The following is a 16756-nucleotide window of genomic DNA, read 5'->3' as shown; positions in this document are numbered from 1 at the left end:
TTCTTCAAGTGCTTTTTCTGCGTCTATTGAGATGATCATGTGGTTTTTGTCCTTGACTCTGTTAATATAGTGTATTACATTTATTGATTTACGTATGTTGAATCATCCTTGCATCCCTGGGATAAATCCGACTTGGTCAGGGTGTATGATCTTCTTGATGACCCTCTATATTCTGTTTGCCAGTATCTTGTTGAGGATTTTTGCGTCTATGTTCATTAGGGAGATTGGCCTGTAGTTCTCTTTTGGGGTTGGGTCTTTCCCTGATTTTGGAATCAAAGTAACACTTGCTTCCAGGAATGAATTTGGAAGCCTTGCTTCCTTTTCAATTTCCTTGATGAGTTTTAAGAGTAATGGCGATAGTCCCTCTCTAAATGTCTTGTAGAATTCAGCAGTGAAGCTGTCAGGACCTGGGCTTTTCTTTGTTGGTAAGTTTTTTATTACATTTTCAGTTTCACTCATTGTAATTGGGGTGTTTAGAATTTCTATATCGTCTTCATTTAATTTTGGCAATTCACATGTATCTAGGAATCTGTCCATTTCTTCTGTGTTTTCCATTTTATTAGAGTATAGGTTCTCAAAGTAGGTATTGATGATTCTCTGGATTTCTACTGGATCTGTTGTGGCTTCCCCTTTTTCATTCTTACTTGCATGGATTTGAGCCTTTTCTTTCCTTTTCTTGATAAGGTTGGCTAAAGGTTTATCGATTTTATTTATTCTTTCAAAAAACCAACTCTTTGATTCATTGATTTTTTTGTATCATGCTCTTAGTCTCCATTGCATTGATTTCTGCTCAGATCTGTATAATTTCCTTTCTTGTACGAGCTTTGGGTTTGTTATGCTCTTCTTTTTTTTTTTTTTTGGTACTGGGGATCGAACTCGGGTCCTTGTGCTTGAGCAGTAGGTGGCGAAACCACTGAGCTAAATCCCCGGCCCTATTATGCTCTTCTTTTTCTAGGAGCTTGAGGTTCTGCATTAGGTTATTTAACTGAGTTCTCTCTTGTCCTAATATGGGCATTCACTGCTACGAATTTCCGTTGTAGAACTGCTTTCATTGTGTCCCACAGATTCCTGTATGTTGTACTGGCATTATCATTTACTTGTAGAAACTGTCTAATTTCTTCTTTAATTTCCTCTGTCACCCATTGGTTGTTCAGAAGGGTGTTCAATTTCCATGTGTTTGTGGGAGTTTTGTGGTTTCTTATGTTAGTGATCTCCAATTGTGTTGCACTGTGGTCTGATAATATACAGGGGATAACTTCGATTCTTTTACATTTACTTAGATATGTCCTGTGAGCTAGCATGAGCTCTATTTTGGAGAATGACCCTTGTGCAGCTGAAAAGAATGTTCCAACACCATTTATTAAATAGGCTATCTTTGCTCCAATGATGGTGGTTGGCTCCTTTGTCAAAGATGAGGTGGCTGAGCATGTCTGGAGTTGTTTCTGCATCTTCTAATCTATTCCACTGATCCTCAGGTCTGTTCCTTTGCCAGTACCATGCTGATTTTATCACAGTAGCTTTGTAGTATAGTTTCAAGTTGGGGATTGAGATTTAAAAACTGAAAGCCATTTAAATGTCCAACATAAACTAAAGTGTGATAATAACCTTTAAATGCTTATAGCCATTAATATGATATACCTGTATTTATCAATATGAAAAGAGGCTTGCTGTAATCACAATATTTACTGAGCACTTACATGATTTAGGTATATTCCTTTAATTCTTCAGAAAGAATTTTTTTTTCTGCAGTGGAGATTGAACCCAGGGCCTCACACATGCTAGGCACGTGCTCTATCACTGAGTTACATCTCTGACCCACAAAAATTTTTTTATTTTTCCCAACACCTCTATGAGGTGTGAGTACTGTTAATTTTTGTTTTTGTTTTTGAGACAGAGCCTTGCTGTATTGCCCAGGTTGGCCTTGAATTCCTGGGGTCAAGTGATCCTTCTCCCTCAGCCTCACAAGTAGCTGGGGCTGCAGGGATACATCACCATGTCTTGCAATTTTTTTAAATTTGTGGTACTGGGTGTTGAACCTAGGGCCTTTACACTGAGCTACATCACCAGCCTTTAAACAATTGTTCAGATTTTGAGGTGGGGTCTTGCTAAGCCACTAAGTTGCTTAGGCTGGGCTTGAACTTGTGATCTTCTGCCTTAGCCTCCCAGAAGAGAGTGAACTTGAGACTTTTAAAGGAAAACATTTTTTTTTTTACTTAAATTCTTTTATTGGTACATTTTAGGTATACAATACGTTTACATTTATCATTGGGTGCCTGTACCTGTACATGATGTATCTTGGTTCTAATTTTTTCCCCATTACCTGTGTGCTCTTCCCTATTTACAAAGACTTTGTTTTCATTTTTTCCTGTTCTCATAATTTTTCCTTTCCCTTCTTTCCTTTTCCCTTCCCCTCCCACTTCCCCTCCCATTTCCCCTCCCCCTTTGGACCTTTTCCTATTTCAAATTATCAATTATTCATTTTAATCATCTTAATCTAAAGGAGAACATTAAATATTAAACATTACATTTGGAATAAGATGAATAAAGAATATGTTTCAATTGCTGTGTCATTTATTTTAATATAACAAATGGAAAATAGACCTCATTTTGCTTTTTTTTAATCCAGAATTTTTTTTTAATTGGGAAAGGCATTATGAATAAAAGGATGAAAGCTCATTATGGCTAAGAAGATTAAAAATGAATTATCTAGCTTTAAAATATTCTGATGAGTGCTTTCCTGTAGTACTGAAAGAATTTTGAAGAACTGTTTGTGGAATCTCTGCTGGGGGGGAGTCCTTTAGTAATTCTGCAAAAGGAGAGAAGTTCTAGAATATAGGAAAAGCCCCTGTTTTCAAAATGAGGCAATATTTGTTTCAGTTAAATGCAATATTGATTCCTGGCATTCCTCTAGAATAGGTAGATGACTTATGAGCACTTTGAAAAGAAAGCTCAAAAGGAAAGAGAAGAAAACAAGCATTGGCTATTTGTGGTGCAGTGTATACCAAGAAGAACAAGTCTTGCTACACTAGTCTAGGGTTTCTTAAATGTTCTAGTCTAAAAAAAGATTGGGCTAGAGTTGGAAGATCTGCTTTGACTTTGCTACTCTCTTGGTAGGGAACTCTCTTTGCAATTGTTGCTGGATCTCACCTGTTAATTGAGGAGGTTGTATTGAATCATAGGTTTCCAAACTTAGTTTTGCATTATGGTTGTTTCTGCATAAAACTTTGCCATATATTATTATTTTTTGTTTTGTTTTGCTTTTTGTTTTTTTTTTTTTTTGAGACAGGGCCTCACTGTGTAGTTCAGGCTGGGTTTGAACTCACTGTGTAGCCCAGGCTGGCCTTGAACTTGCTGCGATCCTCCTGCCTCAGCCTCCCGAGTGCTGGGAATAGAGTGCTGGGAATAGAGGCGTTCACTGTCATATATTAGATACTATCTTGGATTATGGAAGTCTGACATCCCACCCAAAGCAGGAATAAATTCCTTTTACAGTATTTCTGTTACGTGAGCTTCTGTATGCATATTTTTCAGGGTGTGGGCAAAAAATAGGAATCAAGACATTAACCTTAATCCCTTTTATAAAAATCAACTCACAGTGGATCATATACCTAAGAGTAAAATGCAAAACTATAAAACCTCTAGAAGTTAACAGGAAAAAACCTAGATGACCTTGGGTTTGGCAACACGTTTTTAGATAAAGCACCAAAGGGTTGATCAATGAAAGAAGTGATTTGTAAGTTGGACTTTTTAAAAAAAAATTTTTTTTTTGGTACTGGGGATCAAACTCAGGACCTTGCAATTGTGAGGCAGGCGTGGTGCCACTGAGCTTTAGCTCAGGGATTTATCCCCGCCCCAATCATATGTACTTAGTATTCTTCCACATCTATTTATAACTGGATAGCTCATTTATAGTACTAAATAATATTTTATTGCACAAATGTGGCAGTGGGTTTATTTTCTTATTCACTTATTGAACATTTTCATTGTTTCTAAGTTTTGCTCATTCTTTTAATTAGTTGGCTCTATTTCCATTTTTTTTTTTTTTTTGGTACCGGAGATTGAACTCGGGACCTTGCACTTGTGAGGCAGGCTGCAGAACCACTGAGCTAAATGCCTGGCCCTCTATTTTCATTATTAACAGGGAGGATTTTTTTGTATGTTTTTGGTAAGAGTCTTTTTAAAAACTCTATTTTGTTCTTTATTTTTTAATTGTAATTGCTAGCATATATTAATTGAATAATATAATGGGTTTCCTTGTGACATTTCTATATATGCAATAATGTATTTGATCATAACTGTCTTCCCTATTACCAAGAATTTTATGTATCTGTACATGAGAGTCCTTTGTATATGTATTGTAAATAAATTCCCTTACTTTCTGGCTTTACTTTTCACTGTCTTAATGTGTCTTTTCATGAACAGGAGTTCTTAATTTTAATGAACTACAAATGTTCAGTGTTTCCTTTTTTTTTTTCCGGTACCAGAGATCAAACTCAGGTCCTTGCACTTGCCAGGCAGGGGCCAGCACCACTGAGCTAAATCCCCGGCCCAGTATTTCCTTTTTATTCATGCTTTTCAGATCCAGTTTAGAAATCTTTGCCTACACCATGGGCATAAAGATACTCTACTAATTTTTTCTGTTTCTAAATTGAACATGTCACATCTCTATTCTTAGTTCACTTAGAATTAGTCTTGTTTGTGTTGTGTCATAGAAGTCAAGGCTAATCCCCCTACAGGCATTTATTGAAAAGAAAAATCCTTTGTCTCACTGCAATATACTGTCACCTTTGTCACATCAGAAGTCATGTAGGTCTGTTCTGGCCTCTTTAAGGTAAAGAGATGTATTTAAGACAATTGGAAATTGTTTCAAAGTAATATATTATTTGGTTGATTGAGAAGGGGTCTTGCAGAGTTGCTGAGGCTGGCCTCAAGTGATACTGCTGCCTCAGCCTCCTGAGAAGCTGGGACTACACATGCATGCTACAACACCCAGTAATATTTTGTATTTTACAGACACACACACACACACACACACACACACACACATGCACACATAGTTTCAAGTATCTCCACACAAATTACTTATTAATAATAACAATGGGAAAAACATTGACTTGAAATTGGAAAACCTAGTTGATTGCTTTAAACAAATGATCCTTTGATCCCCGGTACCAAAAACAAAAACAAAAAACCCCCAAAACAAAGATCTAATGTAAACAAACGATCAGCTAATATCGCCAGAATTGGGACAAACTGGCATCATCTGCTTTCTGATGTGATACACGGAGGAGAACACAACTTGTGTGGTGTTCTTGCCAAAAATGCATAATCTGAGTCTAATTTTTTATTTGTTTGTTTGTATATTTAGTTTTAGTGGTACTAAGGCTACCACCCTGCCTACTTTTTAAAAATATGGTCTTGCTGAATCACTAAAATTCCCAGGCTGGGCTCAAACTTGTGATCCTCCTGCCTTGCCCTCCCAGAGTCTTATAGGTGTGTGCCAATGTACCCGGCAGGCCAGGTCTAATTGTGATAAAACAGATGAACCCAAATTAAGAAATACACCGCAAAATAACAGACCTGTGTTCTTTAAAAACAGCAAGGTCAAGAAAGGCAGTGATTGAGAAATGTTCTAGATTAAAAGAACCTAAAGCCACATCACAACTATATGTAATGTATAAAACTGGGTTGGATTCTGGACAGAAGGAAAAATAGGCTGTAAAGTACATTATTGGGACAATGAATAGAATTTGAATACAGACTATGGAATTTTATCTTTCTTGATTTTGATAATTGCACTGTGATTATATGAGAATGTTCATTTTCTTAAACACACACATGAAGTGTTTAGGAGTAATGGATCATGATGTTTCCAGCCTATTAATAAAAGTAAAGTATGTATGCTTGCATGCACATGTATATGTAAGAAGATAAAGCAGATGAGGCAAAATATAAACATAGGACCAATCTAGGAAATGGTTATATGTGATTTCTTTGTTCTGTCTTTTTTTTTTTTTGCAGTACTGGGGATCAAGCTCAGGACCTTGTGCTTGTAAGGCAGGTGCAGTGCCACTGAGCTAAATCTCTGGCCCTCTTTGTGCTGTTCTTACCACTTTTCTCTAAGTTTGAAATTATAATAAAAAATCTCAAATATAACTAGTGATAAATTCTTTGATCCGTTTTACTATCATAGTGTCAATTACTTTTCTGTGCCCTCACAGACTAGCTTTTAAACATAAATACTTAATTATGCTTTTTTTTTTGGTACTGGGGATTGAACTCAGGACCTTTCACTTGTGAGGCAGGCAGCGGAACCACTGAGCTAAATCCCTGGCCCCTTAATTTTGTTTTTAATTCTAGTATCCTAACTGTCGAGTAATCTGCATTATATACTTAAGAGCTCAGTGGCACCACACCTACCTCACCAAGCGCAAGGTCCTAAAAGGTCCTGAGTTCAATCCCCGGTACCGCAAAAAAAAAAAAAAGAAAGAAAAAGAGCAACCCCTCCATATATATTTTTTGTACTGGGGATCAAACTCAGGACCTGTGCTTGCAAGGCAGGCAGTGGATGCCACTGAGCTAAATCCCCGGCCCCAAGAGCAACTATATTTTAACATCAGTGAGAGGTCAAGGAAAATTTGCATTCAGTTTGGTGGGAAAACTGAGTAGATAATGCATTTCTACTTTTAATTGTGTGGTTTTATAAACTCTGAAGAGAACTGTAATTTTAAAAAACCATCAGACAAAAAAAGAAACAAACAAAAAACCCCATCAGACATAGCCCCATTTATTTTATTTTTATTATTATTATTATTATTTTTTTGGTACCAGGGATTCAACTCGGGTCCTTGTGCTTGCGCAGCAGGTGGCAAAACCACTGAGCTAAATCCTCGGCCCCAGCCCCATTTAAACAAAGACATTCTCAAAAACTGCTGCCAAGTGGACATTTAAAAAAGAACAGGTCGAGTATTCTTTATCCAAAATGCTGAAGATCAGAAGTGTTTTGGATTTTGGAATATTGATATCTACTTTACCAGTAGAGCATGTGCTCAGAAATTTTCACATTTTGGGCTGGTGGTATAGGTTAGTGGTGATCGCTTGCCTAGCATACTAGAGGCCCAGGGTGTGATCCCCAGCACTAGAAAAAAGTTTCAGATTTTGGAGTATTTTGAATTTTTGATTTTTGGACTGGGGTTGCTCAACTTACACATTTTAAAATGTACTTTACTGGTACAAATTAGTTAATAGCTCTAGTTACTGCCTGGCTTATGAAGTAGCTGGGAGTTAATCTTGTTTATTTGTAGTTTAAACCTAATATTTTTAGTGTATATAAAGCTCAATTACTTACATTTTGTGACTGACAGTATTGTTTGCCCTCTGTAAAAACAAAGCAAAATTTGAAAATTTCAAAGAAGCCAAATTATTCATTCTAGAAGTAACCTGTTAAGAATATTTTCTGGTGCCGGGGATTTAGCTCAGTGGTTCCGCCACCTGCCTTGCAAATACAAGGTCCTGAGTTCGATCTCTGGTACCAAAAAAAAAAAAAATTTTCTTTCCACAGCTTTAAAAAAAAATAAGGTTGGCATTATGCTTATATACAGTTTGACCATGCTTCCTTCACGTAACATATTATGCACATCTTCCCACACCATTAAAAATTGTTTGACACTATTATTTTTAAACTTCTTTTTTTTTTTTTTTGGTATTGGGGATGGAACTCGGGACCTTGGGCTTCTGAGGCAGGTGCCGGAACCACTGAGCTAAATCCCTGGCCCTTAAACTTCTAATAATAATCCATCATATGATGTACCACAGCTTATTTACTTTTTTTTTTTGAGATTTTAACTTTGAAGGAAAGTAACTAACATATTGGTTATAAGATGGAGATAAGGACATACTTGTAACCCTAGCACTCAGAAGGCTGAAGCAAGAGGATCATCTCAAGTTCTACATAGTCTCAAAAAACAACAGAAAAGGAGGGCAGGCAATATAGAAAGAAGGAATATTTTAATTTATATAGTTTGTTAGCAGAAGTAATTGGACCAGTATTTTTCTTGGTCCCTGATTCCTGATATCTTTTGAAAGGTAGCCATGCTAACCACTATACCATAGTGTCTCCCTGTTATCTTTTGAAAAACATAATATTTGAGGAAATCTATTTTTTTTTTTTTTTTTGCAGTACCAGGGATTGAACTCAGGACCTTGCGCTTGTGAGGCAGGTGCAGCACCACTGAGCTAAATAACCGGTTTGAGGAAATTTAATTTTAAGAGTCAACATTACCAATATTTAAAATAGTAAAAATCCTGAAGACTGGGAATATAGTTCAGAGGTAGATCTTGTGCTAGGGGTGTGCAAGACTCTAGGTTCAGTCCCCAAAACCTCCACCATAAACCTGTAATCCTAGCACTCGAGAGGCTGAGGCAGGAGAATTGCCATGAGTTTGAGGCCAGCCTGGGCTACATAGTAAGATCCTGTCTTAAAAAATCAGAACCCCAAAAATGCAAATTAAAAACTTAAAGGTTCCCATTTGGCAGTTACATGAATTTAAAGATTTTGAGATTGTATTTACTTTAAAAGTATGTAAGATAAATCATAACTCAAAATTTAAACCTTTTGTACATTCTGGCTTTAGGATAAGTTGCAGAATCAGGGCAGTAAGTCTCCTTGTGTAGTCAAGGCTGGCCTTGATTCACAGTGCTGAGGGGATTACAGATGTGTGCCAAATTATGCCTGGGAAGTTTTGCTTTTTTTTTTTTGGTACCCGGGATTGAACTTGGGTCCTTCCGCTTGTGCAGCAGGTGGCAAAACCACTGAGCTAAATCCCTGGCCCGGAATTTTTGCTTTTAATGTTAGAAATTACAGCATTATATTCTTGTTTACAAAAGACAAAGTGATGTTTTAGATCAGTTTTTCAGATTATTATTTCACATGAAAATATTGTTATTAGTCCTAGAATTGTTATTTGACCAACAAACACATGTGAATAGTTTAAGGTTTTCCCTTTGAGTCTTTTAATCTTTTCCCAGTTATAATGAGGGATTCCTTCCTAATTAAAGCAGATGCTTTAAGTGTATGTGTGAGTAATAGGTTTATTAGTGATTGTGTATAAATAAATTATGCCTTCTCTGGTGCTATAAGGTCATCCTGATATGGGTATGTGGTGGTGTCTCAGGCTTCATAATGAATACCTGAAATTCTTATATATTGCATTCATCTGGAAGGGATCTGGTAGTCCCACTAAAGGACTGTTAACATCTCTTACAATTTCATGTTTTGGCAGGTAAACCTAGCCTTTAAGCAACCTGGAAAGAGGCTAGAGCACCAAGGAATTAGAATTGAATTTGTAGGTCAAATTGGTGAGTTTTAAAAATAGTATTACTTTTTTTCCTGTGATAACTTGAGTTTAAACAAGGTTGTATTTGGCACTTAACTGAATTAGAGTTTAGCTTTGTGAATGGAAGGAATTAATTTTGCATAATAAAAGGGAGAATTTAATAATAATTATGTTTCTTTTAATTGTATTAAATGATATTTGACTCATTTTCCCTTTGTTTTTGGAAGTCATACTAAAAGTGAAAGGAGTTATGTAAACTACCAGCCTTGAAAAATAGTTGAAGTAGATTAGTTGATTCACTGAAATTTCCTTTCTACATTTTTCACCAGCCTTACTCACAATTACCAGGCTCACCTCCATCTTTCATTTTCTAATTACCCACGCCATTTGTCTTCCTGACCTAGTGTGTGCCTGTAGCCAGACTCGCCTGTCCACAGAAAATTCCACCTGAAAAGGAAAGGAGTAATTTCTTCTTGACTTAGATCATATTGTGTACATTTTTATATATGTATTTCAGAGACATTCTTATATAGCAGGGAGTTAGACTGTAAATCTCTTTGTACTACAGATTCAGAAAAAAGGAAAAGAGGGCTAGGAGTGTGGCTCAGTGGTAGAGCACTTGCCTAAGCATATGCAAAGCCCTGAGTTCAGTCCCCAGCACTGCAGAAAAGAAAAGAAAGTATGTCTTTATAATTTTGTCTGCATAGCTAGGTTTTAAATCCAGCTTTCCAAGTTGTACTGTACATTTAAAAAAGTATCAAAATTAGGGGCTGGGGATTTAGCTCAGTGGTTTCGCCGCCTGCTGCGCAAGCGCAAGGACCCGAGTTCGATCCCCAGTACCAAAAAAAAAAAGTATCAAAATTGGAATGAGTGAATATTTATTACTTATTTACATATCTACTCTAGATGAGTACTTCTACTTGAGGAGCAAGTTACAGTAATTAACTGATGGTTGGTTTTATTCTTTAGTGTATTATAGTTTTATTGGTATAGTACACAGAGTTCGCCAAAGAATGTATACATCAGGAAAAGAAAAACTTGTATAAATACTTTAATACTAAATTTATTGAGCCATCATGAAATTACTACATTACCTATGCCCTTTACAGTTACAAGAGGTCCTCAAAGTGGTGGCCATTAGCTTTTAGACATTTATTAGTATGGCAAACTGCTAAAGTGTTCATACATTTTTTTTTGATGTACTCTGTATTTGTCTAACTGACACAAAACAATGAAATAGAATTTTTGCCTTAAAGGGAAGAAGTTCAAATAATTTCTGGTAATGTGTCAAATAGCTTCATATTGGGAGAGCCCTAAATACATCACAGGAATGAACTCATTTCTTTTTTTTTTTTTTTTTACAGTACCAGGGATTGAACTCAGGACCTTGGGCTTGTGAGGCAGGCAGCAGAACCACTAGAGCTAAATCCCCAGTCCATGAACTCATTTCTTATAGAAATTTTCATTGTGCTATGCTTCTTGAATTTATTTATGCCTAAGTGGACCATAAATAACTCTGGCTTATTAGAGACATATCCAAATAATTATTTTGGGAAAAATTATTTACTCTGGAGGTAGAAATTTGGGTTTTATTAAAATAGATATTAAATTTAATTGGTCTCTTTGCTTTTTTAAATTTCTTAGAACTTTTCAATGACAAGAGTAATACTCATGAATTTGTAAACCTAGTGAAAGAACTAGCTTTACCTGGAGAACTGACTCAGAGCAGAAGTTATGAGTTTGAATTTATGCAAGTTGAAAAGCCATATGAATCTTACATCGGTGCCAATGTCCGCTTGAGGTATGAATGTGTATTAGAAAATGTAAGCAGAGTCAAAACCAGAAAGTAATGGCTATTGTTGATGTCTATTTGAACTTTTAATTATAATTCTAGCCCAAAAGATAATATTTTGATCTATTTAATTTTTTATTACTTATATTACAAATTTTATTTTATCTCTTCCCCCCAATCCCCCTCCCCTTTGAAGACAATATTTTAAAACATTCTGTCACATATTTTGGCTAATGCTGATCTGAAAGAATAGCTTTCTAAGATTATAGATTCAGAGAAGCCTATTATGAGAAGTTTTACTTATGTATTTCCTTAAGTGAATTATCCCTTTCATTTGTTATGTAAACCAAATTACTCTCCAAATTTTTAGTTTCTTTTTGGTACCATGTATCAAACTCAGGACCTTGTGCTTGCGAGCAGGCAGCAGAACAACTGAGCTAAATCCCTGCCTAAATTTTTAGTTTCTTAACAAATCACATTCAGTATATGCTTAGGAAGTGTTTGGAGCCCCAAAGTGGCTGACTTGTCCAGGGTTCAAAAGGAGTGAATGGCAGAACTGAAGGAGGAGCCCATTTTTCTAAATTTCCAACCCAATGTCCTTTTCCTTCTCCACATCTTCATTCAGGAAGCTGTGGATGCCTCAGGGACCAGGGCAATTAAAGATACAGTACTAATCTGAATGCCTTTGGTCCAGAATCTTACTTTCTATGTTTGACATTACCCATCTGGTATTGGATTTGACAACCCAAATGTCAAAGAACAGTGCCTTAACTAGATAGGGATTCAAAACAAAACAGTGATAGGGAGAGATTTCCTCAAGTAGACTTGTTGACAGCCCTCCAAATTCATCTGGGAAGTATTCTTTTTAGAGGGTTAGGTGTGTAGCTCAGTGGTAGAGTGTGTACTTAGCATGCATGAGGCCCTGCATTCAATCCCCAGAACCAGAAAAGAAAAACAAAAGCAAAAGTAGAACTCCTACATTAGGTAAATGAAGTAAGTTGATCCCAAAGGAGTCCCAGGAAGGAGAAAGTTCAGTTAATGCTTGTTTATTTAAAACACTTAAATTTATCATAGGCAATTTACCTCATCCTCTCCATTAACTTTGTAGGTATTTTCTTAAGGTGACAATAGTGAGAAGACTGACGGACATGGTGAAAGAGTATGATCTTATTGTTCACCAACTTGCCACCTATCCTGATGTTAACAACTCTATTAAAATGGAAGTGGGCATTGAAGATTGTCTACATATAGAATTTGAATATAATAAATCAAAGTAAGTACCTTTCACAGATAAATATTCAGGGGAAATTTTAAAACAAGCTTTTCAGATCTCTGAAGTTAATCAATGCAAGATAGAATTGACATTAATCTGATGTTAACAGACTAACAGAATTTCTGAATGAAAGAAACTTAGGAGAATGGTCTGGCTTCTAATCCAGAACAGGTGTCTTTCATATTCTGTTCCTGATAAATCTGTCTGACCACTTTATGTAGAAGATCTCACCACCTCAGAAGGCAACCAGTGCCATTATGTCTATAAAAATTACTGTTTGACATCACTTCATTCTGGCCATTATTTTAAAACTAAATGAAAATCCATTTTTTTCTGACTAGTGAAGCAGTACATTTTTATTATTGAAAACTTAGAGGATAAAAAGTGAAAGAAAATCAAAATCACATATTTTCACTTTTACTAATTAACTGCTATTAATATTGTCATATCTTTTCAGCAGGGAGGGGGAGGTATATATGTTTTATATATGTTGTATTTTTACAAAATGGCCTCATGTTTTATTGTTTAATGCCTTTTTAAACTTTATCATGGAAGACTTCAAACATATGCCAAAATACATAAACAGTATATTAAAATAATGAATCTTCAGTGTACCAACAGTATTCTTAACATAATGAATCTTTATGTACCTATTGCCTGGCTTCGACATTTACCAGCATACAGATTTGTATCATCTGAATTGAGCTCTCACATGTCTCAGAATATATTGAAGCAAATTCTAGGTATATAATTTAATTCATAAAAATTATGCATCATTTAAAATATAACTACAATACTGTTGTTCTAAAACTATTAATAACTTTAATATTTTCACATGTCTAGTCAGTGTTACATATCCCTAGTTGTCTTATAAATGTCTTTTCTATTTTGGCACCCGGAATCAAACTCAGGGCCTTGAGCTTGTCAGGCATGCATCGCGCCACTGAGCTACATCCCCAGCCCAAAATGTCTTTTTTTTTTTTTAACATGATTTGTTCAAATCAGTGTCCAAACAAGGTCTACAATGCATTTGCTTTTTTGAATCTTAAATCTCTTTACAGTTTTTCTCTTTTATTAAAATTAATTTCTTAAAGAATTAAATGTGCCCTATTTTAGCCCTCTCCTGCATATTCTTCTGTTGGGAGTTGGACTTAGTGTTTCTGCCAGGTATATTACTGAAAACTTGATACCCGTCCCTGCAGAGTCTCACATTGTTGATAAAATTATCAAATAGTTCGGGACCTAAAAACTTATCACTGAAGTATCCCTTCAGACTTACATGATTGTATTAATCAGTTCTTAGGAAGAGACTAAAAAATCCTTTGGGTATTGTAAATATTCCCAGGTTTATTACTACATGATTTCAGAGTACTTGGGAATAGAATGGTCTTTGTTTATTTGCTACTACAGCAGCAGACTCAACCTATAGAAGTAGTTCCTGTTAATCTTTTTGTGGAAGCAAACTTTTAACTTGACCATCCAGAGGGAATGATTAGCCTGAGTGTTAGCCCTATTTAGAACTTAATCTTCAGAGAACCTAAACCTAAAGATTTTTATGCTTGAAATATTTCAATTATATAAAGATTTTTTTCAACATTGAAAGCTCTACATAAGAGTTTAGCATCATTATTATGCTAGGATAATGCAGCTTCCATATCTGCAGAATAAAATGATTAAGAATTTTTTGGAAAAAAGGAATATGAATAAAGTAGGATTCTTAGTTATTACCCTAAAGATACCTATTAAAGCTTTTCACAACCTATTTCACTCTTTTTGTTTTCTTACACTGATACTTAGTAAGTGAAACTCCTTCCCAATAGGTATCATTTAAAGGATGTGATTGTTGGAAAAATTTACTTCTTATTAGTAAGAATAAAAATACAACACATGGAGTTACAACTGATCAAAAAAGAGATCACAGGAATTGGTAAGTTGAAGAGTATTTGAATTAAAATTCCTTGTTTAGCTAAAATTTTAGAAATCTTAAAATACTGTTTACACAAAATAAATTTAATATGCACATTGGAACTTTGCTGTTTGATATTGCTGGTCATAAGTAACTCAGTGTTTTTCATTGCTTTGTTTTGGTTTTATTTTATTTTTATTTATTTACTTATTTATTTTTGAGACAGGGTCTCACTTGCCCAAGCTGGCTTTGAACTCAGTGATTCTCCTGCCTCTGCCTCCTGAGTGTTGGGATTACAAGCATGTGCCACCACTCCTGGCTTGGTTTTATTTTTTGAGGCAGGGTCTCACAGTGTAGCCCAGGTTAGCCTTGAATTTTTGGTTCTCCTGCTTCAGCCTTTTGGGTGCTGAGATTACAAGGATACTTACTGCTTTATGAAATATTAATTGCCAGGGATGTAGCTCAGCACTGTGCCTGCCTTGCAAGTGCTAGGTCCTGAGTTCAATCCCCAGTACCAAAAAAAAAAAGTTAATTATTGAGCTGCACATAGTGGGGTGCTTCTCTTCATCCTAGCTTCTCTGAGATAAGGGAGGAAAATCTCTCTTTCCTTCTCAATGGAGATGGAACCCAGGGCTTTGGCACTGAGCTACATCCTCAGTCCTTTGTATATTTTTTAATTTTTAATTTTATTTAATTTTATTTTTGGTACCGGGGAATGAGCTCAGGTCCTTGCACTTGTGAGGCAGGCAACGGAACTGCTGAGCTAAATCCATCCCCAGCAATGTGTATTTTTTATTTTGAGATAGGGTCTTGCTGAGTCACCAAGTTGCCCAGATGGGGCTCAGACTTACTATCATTTTGCCTCAGCCTCTCAAGTACTGAGATTACAGGCCTGGACCACCACACCTGGCTCACAGGGCTCTCTTGAGCCATGGGTTGGAGGGTAGCCTGGGAAACAAACATAGTAAGACCTTGTCTTACTATGTTAAAGTTCACATGGTTCAAAAAAGCTGTGGTAAAAATATTTTTTTCCTGCATCCAGAAAATTTTTATTTTTTTAATTAATAAATTTTATCCCATTCCCACTATCAAGCCCCCTCCCCTCCCTAGGTACAAAAGCTTTGTTCCATTTTTTCCTTGTAGTTTTACTTTTTTTCTTGTCCCTCCCTTCCTTTCTCCCTTCCTCCTCCCATGTTCCCCTTTCCATTTGAACACTTTCTTCCCATTTCCCAACATCCATTATACATCTGTTCTTATTTCCACATTCAGTTTCTCATACCAGAGAAACAATGTGATATTTAAACATGTGTGTCCGATTTATTTCACTTAAGAGTATGGTCTCAAGGACCATCCATTTAGTTATAAATGCCTGAAGCTCATCTTTATTTATGGTAGAATAGTATTCTATTGTAAGAAATAAAACCACATAGTCTTTATCCACTCGTCAGTTGATTGAGCTAAATCCCCGGCCCCATTTGGACTGTTTTTAAGATTTAGCTATTACAGACTGTGCTGCTATCAACATGGGTGTGCATATATCACTGTGGTATGAGCCTTTTAAAATTCTTTTTGGGAAGATACCAAGAAGAGGTATAGTTGGGTCAAATGGAACCTCTAGTTTTAGTTTTTTGAGAAATCTCCACAGTGATTTTCACAGTGGTTGCACAGTCTACACTCCCACCAGCAGTGGAGAAGTGTTCATAGCACCTCCAGCATTTGTTATAGGTTAATTTATTGATAGCCATTCTTTCTGGAGTGAGATGTTTTAATTTGCATCTCTTGAATGACCAGTGAAGTTGAACATTTTTTCATATATTTAATCTGCCATTTGTAATTCTTTATCTGAGAAGTGTCTTTATTTCAGATGCCCATTTTTGTATTGGGTCTTTAAATTTGGGAGGTCTGATTTTTTTTGAGTTCTTTATATATTCTAGATAATAGTCCTTTATCTGAATAGCTGGTAAAATTTTTTTCCCACTCTGTGGGTTGTCTCTTCACTCTGTTGGTGGGTTCTCTTGCTCTGCAAAAGCTTTTTAATAAGATGAGGCCCCAGTTGTTGATTCTTTGTAGTATTTCCTGTGTGCTCTGGGTTTTGTTCATGAAGTCTTTGCCTACTCCTATGTCCTCAAGTGTTCTACCTATTCTCCATCCCAGCAGATTTAGTGTTTCTGTTTTATTACTTAGATCTTTGATCCATTTCGATTTTAGGTTAGTGCATGGTGAAAGACATGGGTCTAGCTTCAATCTTCGGGATGTGGAAAGCCAGTTTTTCCAGCACCATTTATTAAAGAGGCATCTTTCTTCCAGTGAAGATATTTGGCTCCTTTGTCAAAGAGGAGATGGTTGAGTATGTCTGGAGTTGCTTCTGCATCCTCTAGTCTGTTCCATTGATCCTCAGGTCTGTTCTTTTGCCAGTACCGTACTGTTTCTATCATTGTAGCTTTGTAGTA

At 36.0% G+C, this 16756-nt stretch overlaps 1 protein-coding gene across 2 annotated transcripts in view; it reads left to right on the top strand.

The window, feature by feature from the left end:
* The window catches only part of Vps26a (VPS26 retromer complex component A), a 42671-nt gene that overhangs the window by 16353 nt on the left and 9562 nt on the right, over positions 1-16756 (top strand). For both annotated transcript variants that reach the window (XM_004846178.4, XM_087184779.1), the window contains exons 3-6: positions 9282-9357; positions 10980-11136; positions 12236-12400; positions 14221-14327. In XM_004846178.4, the coding sequence (XP_004846235.1) occupies positions 9282-9357; positions 10980-11136; positions 12236-12400; positions 14221-14327 (505 nt within the window). The remainder of the gene's footprint in view (positions 1-9281; positions 9358-10979; positions 11137-12235; positions 12401-14220; positions 14328-16756) is intronic.

This window comes from Heterocephalus glaber, unplaced genomic scaffold (genome assembly GCF_053883595.1).
Source record: "Heterocephalus glaber isolate CG9 unplaced genomic scaffold, H.glaber_assembly_v1.0 deba00001497, whole genome shotgun sequence".
NCBI lineage: Eukaryota > Metazoa > Chordata > Mammalia > Rodentia > Bathyergidae > Heterocephalus > Heterocephalus glaber.
This window is presented reverse-complemented; position numbering and strand designations above follow the sequence as displayed.